General features: G+C 33.4%; 1 protein-coding gene across 3 annotated transcripts in view; it reads left to right on the plus strand.

Annotated features, from left to right (window-relative positions):
• Positions 1-545: 545 nt before the first annotated feature.
• LOC125657932 (low-density lipoprotein receptor-related protein 4-like) overlaps positions 546-24,056 on the plus strand; it is a 66,558-nt gene continuing 43,047 nt past the window's right edge. For 2 of the 3 annotated variants that reach the window (XM_048888854.2, XM_048888855.2), the window contains exon 1: positions 550-708. In XM_048888854.2, the coding sequence (XP_048744811.2) occupies positions 651-708 (58 nt within the window). In that variant the 5' untranslated portion in view covers positions 550-650. Of the gene's footprint in view, positions 709-24,056 lie in introns of all 3 variants that reach the window. The other variant, XM_048888853.2, reaches the window with a different exon arrangement.

The following is a 24,056-nucleotide window of genomic DNA, read 5'->3' on the forward strand; positions in this document are numbered from 1 at the left end:
TAACGTCCTGCTGGGAAATGGATAAATATTATAAAGAATACAAAATTAAGAGATGAGCAAACATAGGTCCCTGAACATACCAAAACAGGACACGTTTAGGATGATTTCAGTAATGTTTACTGCAGATGTTTCGATTGACCTATGATTTACAGAAGAGTGACATTAAGTTTGATGGACTAAGTACACGTCCACGAATTTATACATTAGAATGAAACTGACAAGGCTGGTATGGGTAAAAGTGTGTACAACCTGACTAGATTCATGTGTGATATTGATAGCTTTAATAAACTTACATTCCGTGTAGAGGCCAACAGTACGGTGTGGGTATATACCAGTGTTACTCTGACATTATCACTCTATAGAAATAAACAGTGAAGGTGTATAGACGAGATAGTGCATATCATTTATAGAGAAAGAAAAAGAATTCCACTTGTAGTGTACATATAGATCCGGAAACCCCTTTAAAAGATTGAGGCATAAACAAAGTCATTTTTCATCCCTATTACGATAAGCCGAACAGCTTATAAACCGGAAATGAACGATATTCCATCAGAACTTTATATTACTACGACACATTAAGAACTTCCACTAACTGCAAGACCAAATCAAACAGCCTCTGTGCCTTGTGTTTTCTTTACTTGTGACGAAAAATGGACATTTTATTGTGTTTTTTAAACTTTTTGCTCATTCTTGAAAGAGGATATGCAGGTAAGTCGAATTTGTTATATTTTAAAGCAATAACCATAATGATACGATTTCTTAGAAATTTTCTAAAGAAGGAAAGCTAGAAAAAACTTTTCAATCTCGAAGCATAGCTTTAATTAACAAAATTAGAATTAAAGATTGTACTTTATACCTCTATATTATTATTATCTTTTACCTACAACTATTACTAAGTTTTCGTGACAAGTTAGTAAGTAAGTAATTTTTATTTAAAGTCGGAAAACTATATACAGGTAAACAATAAACATGAGCTAAGAGCTCTTTAACCGACTATATAGCATTAAAAAAAAACCCACAAAGCACTAATGATATATAATTGCATGCATAGACATAAAAACAGAAATTTGAAATAAAACAGGACGCATACTTGTATACAGACATCACAAGTCATGCATATATATACACAGGGACTAGCTATATTAAGATGAGCATGCATAACTGAAAACAGTTTGCAACACAAACATAAAAATATGGATATATACATAGAATAAATAAATATGCATACCTAAGAGACAGAGCGGAGTAAAAATAAAACAGTTAAATTTGTACATATAAGCTTAGAAGCATAGTTAGAAGTTAGATCAAAACTTTAAGATTTAGGCAGGAGAGGCTGGAATTTGCATGAGCTGCATTTACAATTTAATTCCCCACACCAATTTTGAATATAATTTGAGAATAGATTATATGATGTAATATTTCTTGCTTCGTTTGGCAAAGAGTTCCAGAGCTTTGCTGCCTCATATCTGAAAGATTTAATCCCGTACCTGGTTGTTCTGGGTCTTTGTATTTCCGCTGTATTTGTATATCTAAAATTGTATGAATGGTTTTTTATAACAACTAGATCTTGTAAAAAAAGTGGGGACAGTTTGTTGATAATTTTAAAAGTTTCTAAAGCTATTGTTCGCATTCTTCTGGTTTTTAGTGAAGGCAATTTAGATTGTTTTAATAGGTTTTCGTAAGTACTTTTATAGTCACCATAGATAAACCTCAGAGCTCTTTCCTGAATCTTTTCAATTTTGCGGGTGTTTTGTTCAGTGCAGAAGTGCCATGTCAACGGGCAATAACTAAAATTTGACATAATAAATGAATGATATATGGTTAATTTACCTAATTTGCTAAGATGTTTGCCTATTCGTTTAAGAACATTTAATTGCCTTGCTGCCTTTTTACAAATATTGGTAATATGTGTGTTGAAAGAAAGTTTAAAATCAATTGTAATACCCAACAATTTTATTTCTTCATCACATGAAATTTTTATTCCATCTAAATCAAAAACTATGTTTTCATTGTGTGTTTTGTTTCCAACAGAGATAGCTTGGAATTTTTCTGGATTTGCCTGCATTTTGTTTGATTTAAACCATTTAATCAGAGATCTACTGTCATCTTGAAGTGCTGCTATTACCTGAGTTAAAGATTTATCTGATTTTGATAAAGTATTGTCATCTGCATAGTTGTAGAGATTACATTTATTTACAAAGTGAAAGAGGTCATTGATAAAGATGTTAAAGAGTAAGGGGCCGAGGATAGACCCTTGTGGCACACCTTTGATTATATTTGACATGATGCTGGTGTGCTCCCCTACTTTAACACACTGTTTTCTACATGAGAGATAGCTGCTTAACATCTCTCGTGCTGCTTTTGAGAGACCATATGCTTTTAGTTTAAGAAGAAGTAGTTCATGAGGAAGGCAGTCAAAGGCTTTAGAAAGGTCCATTAAAATTGCTGCTGTGTACTTGTTTTTATCCAATGCTTGTTTCCAATCTTCAATTACTCTTAATAAAGTTGACTGACATCCAAAACCTGACCGAAAAGCTGCCAAAAAAGGATTGAAAACATTTTTAAAAAACATTGTTAACTGATTTTCAATTGCTCTTTCAAAAACTTTTGAGATTGCAGGAAGAACACTAACAGGTCTATAGTTACCCTTCTCTAATGAACTATTCTTCTTATGTAATGGTGTCACTTGTGCTATCTTAAGCTGGTTAGGGAAAGTTGATGTTGATAGGGACATGTTAATTAGTTGACTTAGAGGTTTGCTGATAACTGGTAAAGCGATGTGTAAGAGTTTTGGAGAAATTCCATCAATACCAGTGGCTTTTTTAATATTTATTTTCATTATACTTTTTGTTACAAAGTCTTCAGTGACAGCTTTAAAGGAAAATGGATGTTGTTGTGGTAATTCTGTTTTATTTGCTTTTATTGCCTGTATACTTGGGTGATTTTCATCTACTTGTTCTGCATCCCCAATATTTTTAGCAACATTTATGAAAAAGTCATTAAAAATTTCACATACTTCTTTCTGGCTGTTTACAAGCGTGTTATTTTCCGAGAGAATTAAGTCTTTCTGTGTGGTGCATCCTTTGTTTGTTAAAAATGGTTTTACAGTTGGCCAAAAATCTTTTGATTTTGGGCCTCCAGCACATCTTTCAATGAAGTATTGATTTATAGACTTGTTTTTTAGGGTGGTTACATAGTTTCTTTGTTTTCTGTACTTTTCCCAATTTTCAGAGGAGTTTATGGATTGGTACTTGTTAAACAACATTTTTTTCTTGTATATTGCCTTCCTAAGTTCTTTATTCATATATGGGACTTGTTTTGTTTGGATTTTTCTTGATTTCAGTGGGGCATGTTTGTTAGCTACATCTAGAAAGCAGTTGCTAAAATCATTGTAACACTTGTTTACATCTTTGCCATCACACAATAAGCATAATTTGGTTTCTAATTCCTCTGCAAATTTTTCAGCATCAAAATGTTTGAAACTTCTACATAATCTGCGTTTTACTTGTCTCTCTAATATGGTTATGTCAACCTGAACAGATATAAAATTGTGGCAGTCACTAATTCCTGAACCAAAATTACATACTTTCCCTGTGTTTGAATTTTCGTTGGTGATAATGACATCTAGTAGGGATGGTTTACCAATTTTGGTAAAGCATGTTGCTTTTTTCACCAAGTTCTTAGCACCATGAGTATCACATATATCAGACAATATTAAGCTTTTTTGTTATCCCTTACAGGTTAAAGTACCAACTGATCAAAATCAGCACTATTTCTTGGCTAACTAACTAAAAATAGTGTCCACAATAAACAACATGAATATAGTTTGGAATAAAAGATACACATACGATCAGTTGAACATGCTACTTATAATGTGATCTCCAATTACCTCGACCTAATTAAGAATCAAATTAATTAACGATGGTCAAGGTCCTGTGAAAGTTAGTCGTACATAAAACTCGGATTTCAGTGAGCCGTACATAAAACTCGGATTTTAGTGAGTCGTACATAAAACTCGGATTTTAGTGAGTCGCACAGGAAAGTCCTCTCTGTGACAGGACTCTTAAAGGTTTTAGTACTAGAGCTACATTTGTATATAAGACATCTGAGATTGCGATCATTACATGTTTTAAAGCCTCCATTTAGCAATGAAATGTCCAGTGTAGTCCTTTATGTTCCTGGGCGTCTAACGGCGGCTATTAGTGATTACATAAAGACTGCCATCATTCGTTGGTTCTTATGTAAAATGGGCAGATGGGGGGGTGTATTTTAGAATAAAAAGTAATCAATGAGACCCTGTAGTTCTTTTCTTTATATTGTAAGATAGATTGCCTGTATTACTAGTATCCAGTCATTATATTGTAAGATAGATTGCCTGTATTACTAGTATCCAGTCATTATATTGTAAGATAGATTGCCTGTATTACTAGTATCCAGTCATTAACTGTTGTAAGATAGATTGTCTGTATTACTAGTATCCAGTCATTATATTGTAAGATAGATTGTCTGTATTACTAGTATCCAGTCATTAACTGTTGTAAGATAGATTGCCTGTATTACTAGTATCCAGTCATTATATTGTAAGATAGATTGCCTGTATTACTAGTATCCAGTCATTATTTTGTAAGATAGATTGTCTGTATTACTAGTATCCAGTCATTAACTGTTGTAAGATAGATTGCCTGTATTACTAGTATCCAGTCATTATATTGTAAGATAGATTGCCTGTATTACTAGTATCCAGTCATTATATTGTAAGATAGATTGTCTGTATTACTAGTATCCAGTCATTATATTGTAAGATAGATTGTCTGTATTACTAGTATCCAGTCATTATATTGTAAGATAGATTGTCTGTATTACTAGTATCCAGTCATTATATTGTAAGATAGATTGCCTGTATTACTAGTATCCAGTCATTATATTGTAAGATAGATTGCCTGTATTACTAGTATCCAGTCATTAACTGTTGTAAGATAGATTGTCTGTATTACTAGCATCCAGTCATTATATTGTAAGATAGATTGTCTGTATTACTAGTATCCAGTCATTATATTGTAAGATAGATTGTCTGTATTACTAGTATCCAGTCATTATATTGTAAGATAGATTGTCTGTATTACTAGTATCCAGTCATGATATTGTAAGATAGATTGTCTGTATTACTAGTATCCAGTCATTATATTGTAAGATAGATTGCCTGTATTACTAGTATCCAGTCATTATATTGTAAGATAGATTGCCTGTATTACTAGTATCCAGTCATTATGTTGTAAGATAGATTGTCTGTATTACTAGTATCCAGTCATTAACTGTTGTAAGATAGATTGCCTGTATTACTAGTATCCAGTCATTATATTGTAAGATAGATTGCCTGTATTACTAGTATCCAGTCATTATATTGTAAGATAGATTGTCTGTATTACTAGTATCCAGTCATTAACTGTTGTAAGATAGATTGCCTGTATTACTAGTATCCAGTCATTATATTGTAAGATAGATTGCCTGTATTACTAGTATCCAGTCATTATATTGTAAGATAGATTGTCTGTATTACTAGTATCCAGTCATTATATTGTAAGATAGATTGTCTGTATTACTAGTATCCAGTCATTATATTGTAAGATAGATTGTCTGTATTACTAGTATCCAGTCATTATATTGTAAGATAGATTGCCTGTATTACTAGTATCCAGTCATTATATTGTAAGATAGATTGCCTGTATTACTAGTATCCAGTCATTAACTGTTGTAAGATAGATTGTCTGTATTACTAGCATCCAGTCATTATATTGTAAGATAGATTGTCTGTATTACTAGTATCCAGTCATTATATTGTAAGATAGATTGTCTGTATTACTAGTATCCAGTCATTATATTGTAAGATAGATTGTCTGTATTACTAGTATCCAGTCATGATATTGTAAGATAGATTGTCTGTATTACTAGTATCCAGTCATTATATTGTAAGATAGATTGCCTGTATTACTAGTATCCAGTCATTATATTGTAAGATAGATTGCCTGTATTACTAGTATCCAGTCATTATGTTGTAAGATAGATTGTCTGTATTACTAGTATCCAGTCATTAACTGTTGTAAGATAGATTGCCTGTATTACTAGTATCCAGTCATTATATTGTAAGATAGATTGTCTGTATTACTAGTATCCAGTCATTATATTGTAAGATAGATTGCCTGTATTACTAGTATCCAGTCATTATATTGTAAGATAGATTGTCTGTATTACTAGTATCCAGTCATTAACTGTTGTAAGATAGATTGCCTGTATTACTAGTATCCAGTCATTATATTGTAAGATAGATTGCCTGTATTACTAGTATCCAGTCATTATATTGTAAGATAGATTGTCTGTATTACTAGTATCCAGTCATTAACTGTTGTAAGATAGATTGTCTGTATTACTAGTATCCAGTCATTATATTGTAAGATAGATTGTCTGTATTACTAGTATCCAGTCATTATATTGTAAGATAGATTGCCTGTATTACTAGTATCCAGTCATTAACTGTTGTAAGATAGTCTGTATTACTAGTATCCAGTCATTATATTATAGGATAGATTGTCTGTATTACTAGTATCCAGTCATTAACTGTTGTAAGATAGATTGTCTGTATTACTAGTATCCAGTCATTATATTGTAAGATAGATTGTCTGTATTACTAGTATCCAGTCATTAACTGTTGTAAGATAGATTGTCTGTATTACTAGTATCCAGTCATTATATTGTAAGATAGATTGTCTGTATTACTAGTATCCAGTCATTATATTGTAAGATAGATTGCCTGTATTACTAGTATCCAGTCATTAACTGTTGTAAGATAGATTGTCTGTATTACTAGTATCCAGTCATTATATTGTAAGATAGATTGTCTGTATTACTAGTATCCAGTCATTAACTGTTGTAAGATAGATTGCCTGTATTACTAGTATCCAGTCATTATATTGTAAGATAGATTGTCTGTATTACTAGTATCCAGTCATTATATTGTAAGATAGATTGTCTGTATTACTAGTATCCAGTCATTAACTGTTGTAAGATAGATTGCCTGTATTACTAGTATCCAGTCATTATATTGTAAGATAGATTGCCTGTATTACTAGTATCCAGTCATTATATTGTAAGATAGATTGTCTGTATTACTAGTATCCAGTCATTATATTGTAAGATAGATTGTCTGTATTACTAGTATCCAGTCATTATATTGTAAGATAGATTGTCTGTATTACTAGTATCCAGTCATTATATTGTAAGATAGATTGCCTGTATTACTAGTATCCAGTCATTATATTGTAAGATAGATTGCCTGTATTACTAGTATCCAGTCATTAACTGTTGTAAGATAGATTGTCTGTATTACTAGCATCCAGTCATTATATTGTAAGATAGATTGTCTGTATTACTAGTATCCAGTCATTATATTGTAAGATAGATTGTCTGTATTACTAGTATCCAGTCATTATATTGTAAGATAGATTGTCTGTATTACTAGTATCCAGTCATGATATTGTAAGATAGATTGTCTGTATTACTAGTATCCAGTCATTATATTGTAAGATAGATTGCCTGTATTACTAGTATCCAGTCATTATATTGTAAGATAGATTGCCTGTATTACTAGTATCCAGTCATTATGTTGTAAGATAGATTGTCTGTATTACTAGTATCCAGTCATTAACTGTTGTAAGATAGATTGCCTGTATTACTAGTATCCAGTCATTATATTGTAAGATAGATTGCCTGTATTACTAGTATCCAGTCATTATATTGTAAGATAGATTGTCTGTATTACTAGTATCCAGTCATTAACTGTTGTAAGATAGATTGTCTGTATTACTAGTATCCAGTCATTATATTGTAAGATAGATTGTCTGTATTACTAGTATCCAGTCATGATATTGTAAGATAGATTGCCTGTATTACTAGTATCCAGTCATTAACTGTTGTAAGATAGTCTGTATTACTAGTATCCAGTCATTATATTGTAAGATAGATTGTCTGTATTACTAGTATCCAGTCATTAACTGTTGTAAGATAGATTGTCTGTATTACTAGTATCCAGTCATTATATTGTAAGATAGATTGTCTGTATTACTAGTATCCAGTCATTATATTGTAAGATAGATTGCCTGTATTACTAGTATCCAGTCATTAACTGTTGTAAGATAGATTGTCTGTATTACTAGTATCCAGTCATGATATTGTAAGATAGATTGTCTGTATTACTAGTATCCAGTCATTATATTATAGGATAGATTGTCTGTATTACTAGTATCCAGTCATTAACTGTTGTAAGATAGATTGTCTGTATTACTAGTATCCAGTCATTATATTGTAAGATAGATTGTCTGTATTACTAGTATCCAGTCATTAACTGTTGTAAGATAGATTGTCTGTATTACTAGTATCCAGTCATTATATTGTAAGATAGATTGTCTGTATTACTAGTATCCAGTCATTATATTGTAAGATAGATTGCCTGTATTACTAGTATCCAGTCATTAACTGTTGTAAGATAGATTGTCTGTATTACTAGTATCCAGTCATGATATTGTAAGATAGATTGTCTGTATTACTAGTATCCAGTCATTATATTGTAGGATAGATTGTCTGTATTACTAGTATCCAGTCATTAACTGTTGTAAGATAGATTGTCTGTATTACTAGTATCCAGTCATTATATTGTAAGATAGATTGTCTGTATTACTAGTATCCAGTCATTAACTGTTGTAAGATAGATTGTCTGTATTACTAGTATCCAGTCATTATATTGTAAGATAGATTGTCTGTATTACTAGTATCCAGTCATTATATTGTATGATAGATTGCCTGTATTACTAGTATTCAGTCATTATATTGTAAGATAGATTGTCTGTATTACTAGTATCCAGTCATTAACTGTTGTAAGATAGATTGCCTGTATTACTAGTATCCAGTCATTATATTGTAAGATAGATTGCCTGTATTACTAGTATCCAGTCATTATATTGTAAGATAGATTGTCTGTATTACTAGTATCCAGTCATTATATTGTAAGATAGATTGTCTGTATTACTAGTATCCAGTCATTAACTGTTGTAAGATAGATTGTCTGTATTACTAGTATCCAGTCATTATATTGTAAGATAGATTGTCTGTATTACTAGTATCCAGTCATTAACTGTTGTAAGATAGATTGTCTGTATTACTAGTATCCAGTCATTATATTGTAAGATAGATTGCCTGTATTACTAGTATCCAGTCATTATATTGTAAGATAGATTGCCTGTATTACTAGTATCCAGTCATTAACTGTTGTAAGATAGATTGCCTGTATTACTAGTATCCAGTCATTATATTGTAATATAGATTGCCTGTATTACTAGTATCCAGTCATTATATTGTAAGATAGATTGTCTGTATTACTAGTATCCAGTCATTAACTGTTGGTTGTGCATTTAGCACTTTATAGCATCTGTCACTCAGCCTTCAAGAATTGGCTTTGCTATTGTTAAAGTGTGTACATTGAACAGATATGGCGGATTATTGTGAATAAACCTTTTGGCGCACCTTTAACTGTATGGGGTGGATGACATCTTGAAGACATCAAGTGCAGATGAGAATCAGTGAGCTTGGTGTGGAGACAATTCTATCTGGCTGCAGTATCCAATAACGTGTTCTTTGAATAAGATATTTCCACCTTGGATTTGATAGATTGGTGGAATGAGTTGACAAAGACCCTAACATTATTGAGATTGTTTTGGCTGTTGAACCACTTCAATACAATATCATCGATGAAACGCAGCCAGCTTAGGGGCCTAACCGATGATTGCATAAGCAGGCTGCGGTCCAGTTTTCCCATGGGAATGTTGGCATACAATAAAGATTCTCATAGCAGTGCCACTAATTGGAAAGTAGTGATTACCATTAAACATGAAATTATTGAATCTGAGTACATGTACCAGGAGACGAGTAAGCGACTCCGTGGAATAGCTATGGACAGCTCTACTATGTAAAACTTATACGGTACCAATTTTGATGCACCAGATGCGCATTTCGACAAATAATGTCTCTTCAGTGATGCTCAACCGAAATGTTTGAAATCCGAAATAACTATGAAGTTTTAGATCTAAATATAGCCAAAAACAGCGTGCCAAACAAGTGGAGCCAAATTCGTCCAAGGATAAGAGCTATGCATGAGGGAGATAATCCTTAATTTTGAAATGATCCCATACTTCCCTGCAAGCCTCGATATCTTTGTCATGTGGAATGTTTGTGTTGAGTGATATGGCATCCATAATACATCACACCGCCACATAAAAGCCGGTATGAACTTTTTGATGAGGATGTTTTATTCAAGTAGTCCAAGGTGACCTTCAGTTAATGTGGCAAGTCTTCTACCTGTGGACGGAAATGTAAATCGATGAACTCTTAGATTTTCTCTGTGAGATGCCCAATGGTACTTGCTGAAGGGACGCCTTGAATGTCTGTATGTATTTTCGGCAGGAGATGAAATTGTCCTGGTCGACAGTCACATGTAGTTGGAAAAAGTGTCTCGAATATAGTGTCACCGGTTTCACAATTTCTCATACCTTTTCTGAAACGTCTGGGTGATTTCGGCGGAGATGTCCTCAGTTGGGTCAGATTGAGGTGGTTTTTGTTTTCGTTGTAAAACGTTCGGCTGAGAGTTGTCTTTAGACTACTGTCATATATGTCTCTTTATTCATAACAATTGTCGACAAACTACTGTCGACCTTTTGTCACCGACCGCGGTAGTTCAGTGGTAGAGCCTTCGCCTCGTAACCAGGAGGTCTTGGCTCGTACCATGGCTGCGTCAAACCTAACATGTAAATATACGTAGTGATTGCTCCTTCACCAATCACTCGGTATTTAGTGGTGAGAAGCATTGGTCTCTCAGATATAACCTTACTTAAGAACGGAGGACCCTGATGCGGCAGGCGTTGGCACGTTAAAGAACCCTCACTGTTACAGCCCTGAGCACAAGGCATAGGTCTAAATTTGTGGTACTTAACCTACAGCTGGTGACGTCTCAATATGAGTGAAAACCTTTTAGACGGGACGTAAAAGAAACAACCAATCGACCCTTCGTCTTCGTTTTTTGATGACTTTCAGTTCGTTTTTTAAGAAACAGCAATGTGGATCCTAGTGGTTTTTTCTGGCTGTGTCAGGATTTTCTCTATTTTTGTTTGCGGCATCAATGTACATGTAACCCTCTAGAACTTTACATTTACCTGGAACTGGTTCCGGGCACTCTTGGGTCTATATGGCTTTTTAAATCTTTGATTGAATCCCGAGAGGAACTGTCATCAGAGTCTTCATGGTAGAAATATTCCTCGAGTCTTAAGCACCCTAAAAGGTCCAGATTTCCTCTCATTGTTGACCTCTTGTGGTGTGGGGCACTTGTTCATTCCTTTCGAAATGCACGAGGTCTGTGGTTGGAGTTACAGGAGTTGTGAGATTGATCACTGTTCATCTTTCACTCAATACATTCAGAACGGGGTTGGGCTTTTGCTTTTACAGCGTCTGAAACGATTACTCTTCTGCATCTGTCTAGGCCCGTTAATCTGGTTGATTGAATTAGTTTTGCCTTTGTTAGGAACACCTTGATGAATCATTTTTGCTTTGTAACTTCTTGGAAGTCGGTGATGAGGGCCATATTACGAAAGCCTATTGAGCTCACTTTCGTAGCTGAAAAAAAAATTCGCATTATAACGCAAAACTTTTGCGAATTAACGCGAAACTTTCGCAAATAAACGCGTAACTTTCGCGGATTTACGCGAAGCAATCACATTATAACGTGTAATTTTCGCAAATTAACGCGAATAAACGCGTAACTTTCGAGTTATAAAGCGAAACTTTCTTGAATTAGCGGTTTCAAAGCGTAGATTTTGCTTATAAACACGAATTTATGGATTGAATGCGCTCAATATTAAAAAAAGTAGCATGAAATATTTGTTCATTACAATGAAGAAAAATAACGATAGACTTGTCCAGCTGTACTTTGTAATTTTGCATATGCATATCTCTTGATATAATTTGACTGCTTTGAAAATATCCTCTTATTGACGTTTGATTCTGTTGTGCTTATTTTGTTATTAATTGTCACATAGGAGAGATCTTTGTAAACAATAAAATATGTCAAAACCAAATCAAAAGCATATCAAATGACAAAATTATGAAATAGTTAGTTGCAAAGGTTGCTGTGAGAATTCTATGAGTTTTCCAAACGATGACAGCCAAGGGACATACATGTAACGTTTGAAAAGTGTGGATTCATCTTCTATTGGAAGAACTTGGATCACAAAAAAGCTTTCTAGAGACATTCTGAGGAGTTTTTCAGGATATCAAATGAATCAAAAGCAAATGTAGATTAAACATAGTTTACCCAATAACATAACATAAATTCAGAGATTTAGTGGTTGATAGTTCTTTGAAATTCTGTGACATTTTAAGTCTTGATTTCAATCAATCTAATTAAAGTTAGATCCTTTGATCCGCTCACATATATACTGTGTATCGATATACGTGAGCGGATCAAAGGATCTAATTTTAATTAGATTGGATTTCGGGAACGTTTCGCGTTATAACGCGAATGTTACACGTTATAACGCGAAATTTACATGTTTATTCGCGAAAATTTCGCTTTAATTCGCGAAGTTACGCGTTATAGCGCGAACGTTTTGCTTCAGAACGCAAAAATTTCTCTTTTTTTCAGCTACGAAAATGAGTTCAATAGGTTTTCGTACGTACGATACGGAATGCTTTCTCAAAACCTGCTGGAATGGTGTACTAATAAAGATGTCACTCTTGTACTGTCCTATCTTGAGGTGCTTGCCCGAAGAAAGACAGGACGGCAGAAGGTCCTTAACGCATCTCTTGAGGACAAAATCCCAGTGGTTATGGAAATTTGATTTTTAAAGACTCATAGAATGGAATGCCATTTAAGGGAAAACCTATCACACTCACTGTACATTTAAAAACCTATCACACTCACTGTACATTTAAAAACCTATCACACTCACTGTACATTTGCAGACTGGAAATGCAATTTGTGTTTTTATAACTATTGAATGTTGTTTAACATTTTAAGATTGAAATTAGGATTGTTTTTGAAAGATGCACTGAAAATGGAGTAAGGACAGAAAGAAAATATTCGACTTTTTTCGGATTATACGGTATGCTAAAATGTAAACTAAGGTGACTATGAGGAAAATAAAATAGAGATGGGGTGTGTGGGTATAGGATTGCAGAAAACAAAATAGAGATGGGATGTGTGGGTATAGGATTGTAGAAAACAAAATAGAGTTGGGATGTGTGGGTATAGGATTGTAAAAAACAAAATAGAGATGGGATGTGTGGGTATAGGATTGTAGAAAACAAACTAGAGATGGAATGTGTGGGTATAGGATTGTAGAAAACAAACTAGAGATGGGATGTGTGGGTATAGGATTGTAGAAAACAAAATAGAGATGGGGTGTGTGGGTATAGGATTGTAGAAAACAAACTAGAGATGGGATGTGTGGGTATAGGATTGTAAAAAACAAAATAGAGATGGGATGTGTGGGTATAGGATTGTAGAAAACAAACTAGAGATGGGATGTGTGGGTATAGGATTGTAGAAAACAAAATAGAGATGGGATGTGTGGGTATAGGATTGCAGAAAACAAAATAGAGACGGGATGTGTGGGTATAAAATTGTAGAAAACAATGATATAAGAAGCACTAAAACCAACAACACTCTTACGCACAAAAGTGTCGGATCTACGAAGTAGATATAAGGTCAAGAGAATACTAAGTAGATATAAAACTCAGAGAAATTGTGTATATAATTAATGTACATACAAACTATTAAAAAAAACCAACAATGCTATCTGTCCACTAATGTCGTAACTATCAGACGCGAAGTCAGTGAGAATAATTATATAGAGCACAGGGATAACCAAGGGTTTGTGACAACCTGTCCCTTCTTCAGAACGGGGTCCTTCCTACGAATGGGAGATAACTGATTACATTAAAGCTTATACAATGAATGAAGTAAGATTACAACTAGCACTACTAAAGAAACAGAGTAACTAGGCAACGCTCTACATATTATCTAATGTTGATAATCTCCAGTAACTAGGCAACGCTCTACATGTTGTCTAATGTTGATAATCTCCAGTAACTAGGCAACGCTCCACATGTTGTCTAATGTTGATAATCTCCAGTAACTAGGCAACGCTCTACATGTTGTCTAATGTTGATAATCTAATTCATGAATAAGTGAAGATAACAAACAGTGTGATCAATCTCATATAAATCCTATAAAATTTATAATGACGAGAAGGACAAAACAGAGGTGCGACCAGATGCCCTGGAGGAGTAAGCATCTCCTGCTGACCGACCACACCCGGTTTATTGTGATGAGTAAAACTAAAAGCGTGCACAAAACATTCTATTTAAGATTTTTTAAAAAGCTACACGAGAAAAAGTGATGATAAAATAAAAACAATTAAAAACTTGGATAAATTACATATTCAGGGCGTACTGAACTACCAAGTAATCAAAAGATACGTAATTATGCAACCCCACATCAAAACATAGAAGCTTTAATGATGCAACCTTAAAATTAAAACTCTAAAGCTTTAATGATGCAAACCACACCTTAAAAAAAGTCACAACTATCAACTATCTACATCAAATTTATTAATATTTGTGAAATAGATTTTTTAAAAAGAACTAATAAATCAAATAAATGATAATTTTGGCTTCAAATATTGCAATATGTATTATACTGTGGTGCTTTTCTTTTTACTTTTGTTAATGTTTAATGGGCAGTGGTAGGTGAGTCAGTGCCTTATTTTAATTTAGAATTTACAGTGTATGTATTTAGGTCGGCCTTCACGCAAGTCCACTCTTCTTGGCTGATCTGTTATTCACAAAATCATAATACTAGTCATCACTTGTAGAAGATGTCTTTATACCGTGTATGTAAATTATTCATTCCTAATATTCTTTGTTGAATGAAGTAGGTGTTACACGAGGGTTATTCATTGAAATCCTTACCAAACAGGCGCAATTAATGAGTGGATAGAGAAATGTCCTGTGAATGAGATAAGCCACTTCATGTAACGGGCATTTAATTGTAACCCGAAGAGTTTAGATATACGCTCTTCTTTTAGATCAAAGCGTGTAATAAGAGTTATGTAATTGCAAAATTCGTTTGTAGCTCACCTGATCCGAAGGCACTTTTCTGATTATATTTTTTTTCGTTGTTTTCGTAAAATTTTCACATTTTGATCTTCTTCTTCAGAACCACTGGGCCAATTTCAAAACTCATTACAAATCATCCTTGATTGAAGGGGATTCAAATATGTTCAAATTAATTCCCATGTCTTCTTCAAAGAGGGGTTAATCAAGAAAAAATAGGATGGCGCCATTTAAAAAAATTCTTAAGAACCACTGGCCAGAAAAGTTGAAATTAACTTAAAAGTTTCCTGACATAGTGCAGATTCAAATTTGAGGGTAGGGAAGATCACCATGGGGGATTAGAGATTTACATGCGGATATATAGAGGAAATCATTAAGAATTTTCTTCTCAAGAACTGGACCAGACAAGTTGAAATTTACACGACAGCTTCCTGACATAGAGCAGATTCAAGTTCGTGCAAATCATAGTCACCGGGGGTAGGATGGGGCCACAGCAAGGAATCAAAATTTACATGTGGATATAGGGAAAATATTGTAGAATTTTCTTCTCAAGAACAACAGGACCATGATTAGTCATGTTGATATGCAAGAATCCCTAGGTAGTGCAGATTCAATTTTCTTAAAATGATGGCCCTCTGCAGTAGGGTGGGACCATAATAGGGTCTCATAGTTTTACATGGGAATATATTGGGAAACATCTTTAAAAATCTTCATTACAACAACAGCAGGGTCATGATTAGTTACATTGATATGCAAGTAGTTCAAATTTGTTCAATTCAGAGACCCCGTGGGTTGGTTGCTTGTATATCGTTTCACGTCCCGCTCGAGAGTTTTTCACTCATATGGAGACGTCACCATTGCCGGTGAAGGGCTGCAAAATTTGAGCCTATGCTCGGCGCATACGGCCTTTAAGCAGGGAGGGATCTTTATCGTGACACACCTGTTGTGACACGAAGCCTCGGTGTTTGCTGTCTCATCCGAAGTCACCTCTTACAAGGGGTAAATAGGGTATATTCTAACCGAATCCCCACGGGATAGGGAGGGAGGTGTGGATAATTTATATTAAATAGATATATTACCCTTTCGCCTCTAAGGACGAGCGTTTGGAGAACGAACAGTCACCTTCTATCCTACATGTCTTGGGTTTAACACTGAGTCGGTATTGAGAAAATATCTAAGCACATAATACTTGTGCAGCAATTATGCAACAATGGTTTTAATAATAGGTTATCAAATCTGTATGACCCGATGCTTCGACAGACTTTGTACATTTAACGAGAGTATTGCATAAGCAATACATGTCCCCTACCATTAATTGGCGGATGTACTATTCGAGAAAATGTACAATGTACATTAAATACTGCTGGACCTTGAACTGTGTACCAAGTGAAAATAGCGATAACGGTGTTCTGTACGATGATCTAGGGGACATAGAGTAATAGAACAGTTTGACACTGTTTGTTTTGTTTTTGACTAACAATAAAAGATAATATTATACGTTGGCTTATTTCTTATTTATATTACTAACCCGATCAAATCTTATTTCTTTTATCTGTAATAGTAAACACAACAGTCAATTTGAATATATAAGAGAGTAGTATTAGTATTAGGTAACCCGGATATAAAGATATCTTTAAAAATATTTCCTATTTGACATATTATAATTGAAAACTACAGTAGAGAAAATGTTATGTAATATCTCCTCGTAATGGAAGAGAAATTGTAAACAATAACTCAATTTCATTTTCAATAACATCAGTAGCTGGTGGCAGTTTGGGGAACACTTCTGCTTGAACTGAAAGTATGGCTGCGACACGTCATGTGTTTATTATTATCAAATGCGACACGTCATGTGTTTATTATTATCAAATGCGACACGTCATGTGTTTATTATTATCAAATGCGACACGTCATGTGTTTATTATTATCAAATGCGACACGTCATGTGTTTATTATTATCAAATGCGACACGTCATGTGTTTATTATTATCAAATGCGACACGTCATGTGTTTATTATTATCAAATGCGACACGTCATGTGTTTATTATTATCAAATGCGACACGTCATGTGTTTATTATTATCAAATGCGACACGTCATGTGTTTATTATTATCAAATGCGACACGTCATGTGTTTATTATTATCAAATGCGACACGTCATGTGTTTATTATTATCAAATCAGTTTCATGTTTCATTGTCCATACATTTGTCACGTGTACTTTTTTTTATCAGGGATGGAATAATCTTATTCAGAATGCTGTAATTTTAAATGTATAAATCCTAAATGCCACATACTAAATTTGGGTTTGATAACTATAATATAAAGTAAATACAACCAAGAAAATTCGGAACTCCGTCATCGTGCGATGAACCTTTGCCTAGTTTCGATGCAGTTCAAAAAGCATAAAATCTTGGTCACCGTTTTTGCGAAAAATACGCGTGGGAAGTAATCGTGCATATGCAACATTAAACAACATACCGGTATAATGTTAATCATAGTATTAATGCAACATTAAACAACATACCGGTATAATGTTAATCATAGTATTAATGTAACATTAAACAACATACCGGTATAATGTTAATCATAGTATTAATGCAACATTAAACAACATACCGGTATAATGTTAATCATAGTATTAATGTAACATTAAACAACATACCGGTATAATGTTAATCATAGTATTAATGTAACATTAAACAACATACCGGTATAATGTTAATCATAGTATTAATGTAACATTAAACAACATACCGGTATAATGTTAATCATAGTATTGATGTAACATTAAACAACATACCGGTATAATGTTAATCATAGTATTAATGTAACATTAAACAACATACCGGTATAATGTTAATCATAGTATTAATGTAACATTAAACAACATACCGGTATAATGTTAATCATAGTATTAATGTAACATTAAACAACATACCGGTATAATGTTAATCATAGTATTGATGTAACATTAAACAACATACCGGTATAATGTTAATCATAGTATTGATGTAACATTAAACAACATACCGGTATAATGTTAATCATAGTATTGATGTAACATTAAACAACATATCGGTATAATGTTAATCATAGTATTGATGTAACATTAAAGAACATACCAGTATAGTGTTAATAGTCATAATATTGATGCTACAAAGCATGTAATATCCAACAATTTGCATTATCAAAATAACTATAGATTATGATTTTATATCACGTTTGGATTTTGGTATAATAAAGACTAATAAATATATCATGAACTTCACACAGAACATTTCAAAATCCAAAAATAAAACTTTCGATGATGATATATAATTATATAACAATAAAATTATTAATACCATACTAATTACCTAGGATAACCCACTAAAGCACAGAATAGTGCTTATTTCCAAAGGGTCCTATACTATAATTCATATACATGTATAAATACATGTGAATTACGACGAATGATTGGCAGTGTTAACACACAACAATATCACATAGATTTATTATTATTATACATTTATATAGCGCTTTATATATTCCATACAGCGCTCTACATGTAAAACAATAACAACAAACTAAAACAAAGAACAATAAATACATAGGAAAGGCATAAAGATAATGCTAAATATGAGGTGGGGGGTTTTCCCGGTTTGATTTTCGGTGTTTTATTTAAATAACTGTATACACAAATACCGAATTACAGATTAAATGCAAGTTTAAAAAGATGTGTCTTATTTTTGGTGTTAAAGACAGTTAATGAACCTTCAACACGAGGATCCAACGGAAAACAGTTCCATAAAGTTGATGAAGAAGCATCAAACCTTCTTTCGCCATTCAATTTAGTACGACCGCACGGCTTTCTAAGGTATACCGAATCCGCAGAACGTAGTGTTCGCTGAGGATGGTAGACTTGAACTAATAAATCCTTACATTCATAATGTCAAAAGCAATATAAAAGATTATCAATATAAAGCCCATTATATTTATATACAAATAAGCTTTTATCTCTTCGTTTAGCAGTCTTTGACTGCTATTATTAAATTGACCTTATTACGAATAACTTTGATGTTAACAGGGAGTGAGTTCCAATCCCTGCTCAATGACGGTAAGCGCCGAGCATAGGCCTAAATGTGCAGCCCTTCGTTGGCAATGGTGACGTCTCAATATGAGTAAAAGATGCTCAAGAGAGACGCTAAACAATCAATCTTTAAAAGACCTTCAAACAAGGATGAGCAACAATAATGAAAGTATTTCTAATGATCAGCAAAAAGTCAAGGTACTTGGGAGATACAGAGCTCACAATTCTTTGTTATGTAAACTAGGCTCGTGCCATGTTTTTGTTTACATAAGTTAATTGTATACTAGTAAAATTTTAGTTTAAAGCAGAATTTTCAATTTAGAAGTTAATTCTGACAATAATTAAACAGTGTCTAGTGTTTGGCGCATCTCATTTTTTTAAATGCTATTTTCTATAAGCTATTAAGCAATCTATTCGTAAACAAAAACATGACACGAGCCTTGTTTACATAACAAAGAATTGCGAGTGCTGTATCTCACTTGTGACACAAGGTTTGGTTGACCATGGAAAAATAAGATTTAAAGCAAAGGCGAGGGTTGACCTTGATCTTTTATCTAACCATCTTCAATTGCGGTATAAATTTTAGTAATGAGTTGACCTTCTTTGTTGTGTCCTCTATGATAAAAGTGTCCTTTAAAAGATTTTAGTATTCTAAATTCAAGGTATTTGACCTGCTCTGATAACGTTAAAGCATGTTTGTGATATTTGACCTGGAAATCATTTAGTGTGTGCTTAACTTCCTGTTGTGTGCTTAACTTCCTGTTGTGTGCTTAACTTCATGTTGGGATCAAAGAGTATACACTCCCTCAATGTAGTCACCTGAGTATGCACAGCTTTTGGTATTTTGAAATGGTTGTGTTACAGTGTACTTGCGTGGTTTTTATACTTTTCTGTTTTGCGTTTTGCATTAGATGATAGATATATCGGTATAACTATCATACACAATGGCATTAATTTTAATTTCAAGGAGGCGAACCCCATGAAATTCACAACTATTTCTTTTACCCATAAATGCTATATACTAATATTAGTTAGAATTGGTTCAGCCGTTCAAGAGAAGGAAATGTTCAAAAGTTTTCGAACTACACACAACGACGAACAAAAACAGATAGCAATATATGTAGGTCACATGAGTGACTCAATTGGTCTAAAATGGTGATCTTGACCTTTAAGAAATGACCTTGCATTGGTTTAACGTTACAACACATTGTGTGACAATAAGTATTCCATGTACCATATATAAGCGTAGTGTCTTTCCAATACGCTAAAGAAAAGAAAATTCATTATATATTGTACTGGTGACCTTGACAAATGACTTGTTTAATGTCACTACATACTAACTTTCCATAATTTTTTTTTGGTGCTACTTAGTTGTGACTTGAAAAATAATTCTTAACTTTGTTTACTAGTGACCTTTAACCTAACTTAATGAATACACAACCATAGTCATTCTGATACCAAGTAGAACTTTCTAATGTCACTTCATTACAATACTATGACCCTAAGCAATTTGTTTCCCTTGACCTTGATCATACGTCCGTTAATTTAGGACCATGGCATATATGTGCCCATTAGCATTCTCTATATCAAATGCGAACCTCTAAAGTTTTTCCACAGCAAAACTATTGGTAAGAAGAAATATTAAAATGTTTTCCTCGTGACCTTGAACATGACCTTTATTGAAGGTCTCTGTATATAATCTTGCCAAATACTAGTTTTTGCTAAGTATAAGTCTGAAATGGCTCCTCATTACTTAGTTAGGACGAAAAGAAATTTATAAATTTGTTAACTAGTGACCTTAACCTTAGTCTAATGACCTTGGAATATTGTCACTACACTTTCTTGACCTTTGTCAAATGACCTCGTGTAATAATTGTTCTTTGATATTACTTTTACAAAGTTATAATCGGGACAAGTATTTTCAACTTAAATTAATTTTTTGATCTGAATTTAATTGTCCTTTAAGCCAGACCCCTGTACCCTAGGTAAATGTCATGCATACAGATCTACATAGTATTGTGATGCTTGTACATCAGTTTGGTCAAAATCAGATAAGCTATTCTTTAAAATTGTAGTTACCACTATTTCTTTCACATGTTCTTAATGATCTCCCTATGATTTGATTCTCTTTTGTTTAACGTGAAAGCTCTCTGCCTAATGATGCAATGGACCAAGATTTGAAAAGAATGAAAAAAAGATTTTTCAAGAAAAGATCTATATTCTAAAACGTTTACGCACATCATATAAGTTCATTTGGCCTTTAACTCAGGTAAACTGATGCAGTTCTAAACAATCAATTGTATTTACTGAAAATAAATACAAATCATCCGGGTTCACAATAGTTTACTGACATTTTAGACCTATTGGAGACATAAGACTTAAACCATATCACTATAGCAACTGATTCTCCTTAGCATACTTAAAATTTCAAGTTGTATGATTAAATTGCACTGGAATGAGAACCTAATGCAAATATACCAACATATAATTTTCTACTGATATGTTGAATCCAATGAAGACATCAGCTTTAACTATATCACCATAGCAAATAATTTTCTCTAGCAACAAACATAAAATTTCAAACTGTACAATTTAGTTGCCTTCAAATGAGAATATAATGCAAATATATTAACATGTAATTATTTACTGACATGTCGGACCCATGGAAGACAATATTTTTACACATCACCATAGCAACCAATTTCCCTAGCAACACTTAAATTTTGATTTGTACAATGCACTAAAATGAGAGTATACATGTAATTGAAATATACTGTACATGTATCACCATATGAATCATGATTCTCTACTGACATTGAAGTCATATCACCATAGCATCAAATTTTTCCTTGCAAAACTTATTAAATTTCAATTTGTACTATGCATATACACTGAAATCAGAGTATAATGCAAATATATCATATAATTTTCTATTAACATGCACTTCTACATCTTTGAAATTATTCTACATTCATTCTTTAGGTAAGCTTTAAAGAAACAATTTTGCTGCAAGTATTCCTTGTACTCCTCGAATTGGGAAATCTGATCATTATATGGTTTAAAGGTCGCCATGCTTCTCAGAATTCCTCTGAGGGTTTCAAACCATGTAGTTCCATTTGCAGCCAGATTGTCAAGTCTTTTTGAGCTTGTGATGCAGGACAAGTACTTAAAATCCTAAATAACATTGAAAAAGGATTAAATCAGTTTCTTTGCAACAGGACTAGTAAATGTATATTTGTACAATGGCAGGCAGTCCTGCTTACTGTGGAATCATCATTGTTCGTGGGGAATTGATGTTCGTGGATTTCATGGGTCACTGTTATCCACGAATTTACGTGTCCGAGAACATTTTAAAACCAAGTAGAGTTATCTCTCCTAGTGACATCGTATCGCTTACTACGAAATCATGTCCCCTTGAACCAGCAAAATTTTGCTTACCCAAGAATAGTGGCCCCACGAATTGAAATAATTCCACAGTACTTGTGGAAAGATTATAAGTTGTCTACTGTGACGGCGCATTTCTTTTGTACTAAATGATGTTACCTGAAAATAGTTTTGCCATTTACTTTAGTATACCTTGTGATCAAAGAACAAGAGCCACGAATACCCAAATATGGCCCTGTGATTTTGAGTAAAATAAAGTAACTTCATTCCAATATTTCATCATGGTATGAAATAGCTTAGACCTTCTTCTTTATAAATCCAGTGTGTTTTTTCCGCGAAAATTCACGCATATAGAAATTATAACATGCAGAACCCATAACAGTTGTGTTATTTTTGTAAAAGCTGATAATATCCAACAATATGCACCAAAAAATTGTATAACCCCCGGGCATCGATCCAATAAATCTTAATGAATTATAAATCAGTATATTACATACTGCATAGAAGTTAAGAGTTTTTTTGGATCGAGGCCTGGGGGATAAGTGAATTTTTACTTTTTATGTTCTGCAAACAACCGGAATTTCACATTCCATGCACGAAATCCGAATACTTTTCCAAACTATAGATGTTTTGCACACTCGGTGCCGCCATATTTAATTACCTAATTATATATGCGTGTCAAAGGTCATAGGGGAAAAAACGACGTAATCATGGACGCAGCCTTTTGACAAATCAACGATGTATTGCTTTTTTCCCCAAAGTTTATAATGATTTATCCCTTATATTATGATACAATTTGTTTACATAATAGGTAAAGAGGACCAAAAGTTTACTTTAGCATATCTTCTATGGAAAAGTTCCTTTCTAGAATTTCTAAGAGAAACTATTTATTGGCACTAATGTTGCTTTTCATACCATGTTTGAAGATTCGATTTCATAATAAAACAATAATTTTTACACTTAAAAATCTTAATTTTGAATTGCACTAAAATGTAAAATTTCGATAATACCCCTCTACCGACTACTGGACCCATTGTATTCTGATGTTTTTAGGGGGAGGGGGTATTTAATTATTATTAATGGTAATTTTACAAAGAGAATAGATTTATATATAATGCATTACAACAAATCACGGCAGTATTATCCAGGCACGTCGTAGCATCCCTCTTCAAGGGAGGGTGGGGGGGGGGGGGGGGGTGTGGGGGTGGATTACAAAATATAAATATTGACAACTACTACGATCTATACAAATAATATTTTTTAAAAGAAAATTTCACAAAAAAAGGGGGCGAGATTATACGCACGACGACCGACGACAAATTTTGAAAAACACTTGTAGTCTACATAGTTAGTGAAAGTCAGGAATAATTCAGGGCTTTTCCAACCAACC

The sequence above is a fragment of the Ostrea edulis genome, chromosome 9 (assembly GCF_947568905.1).
Source record: "Ostrea edulis chromosome 9, xbOstEdul1.1, whole genome shotgun sequence".
Taxonomy (NCBI): domain Eukaryota; kingdom Metazoa; phylum Mollusca; class Bivalvia; order Ostreida; family Ostreidae; genus Ostrea; species Ostrea edulis.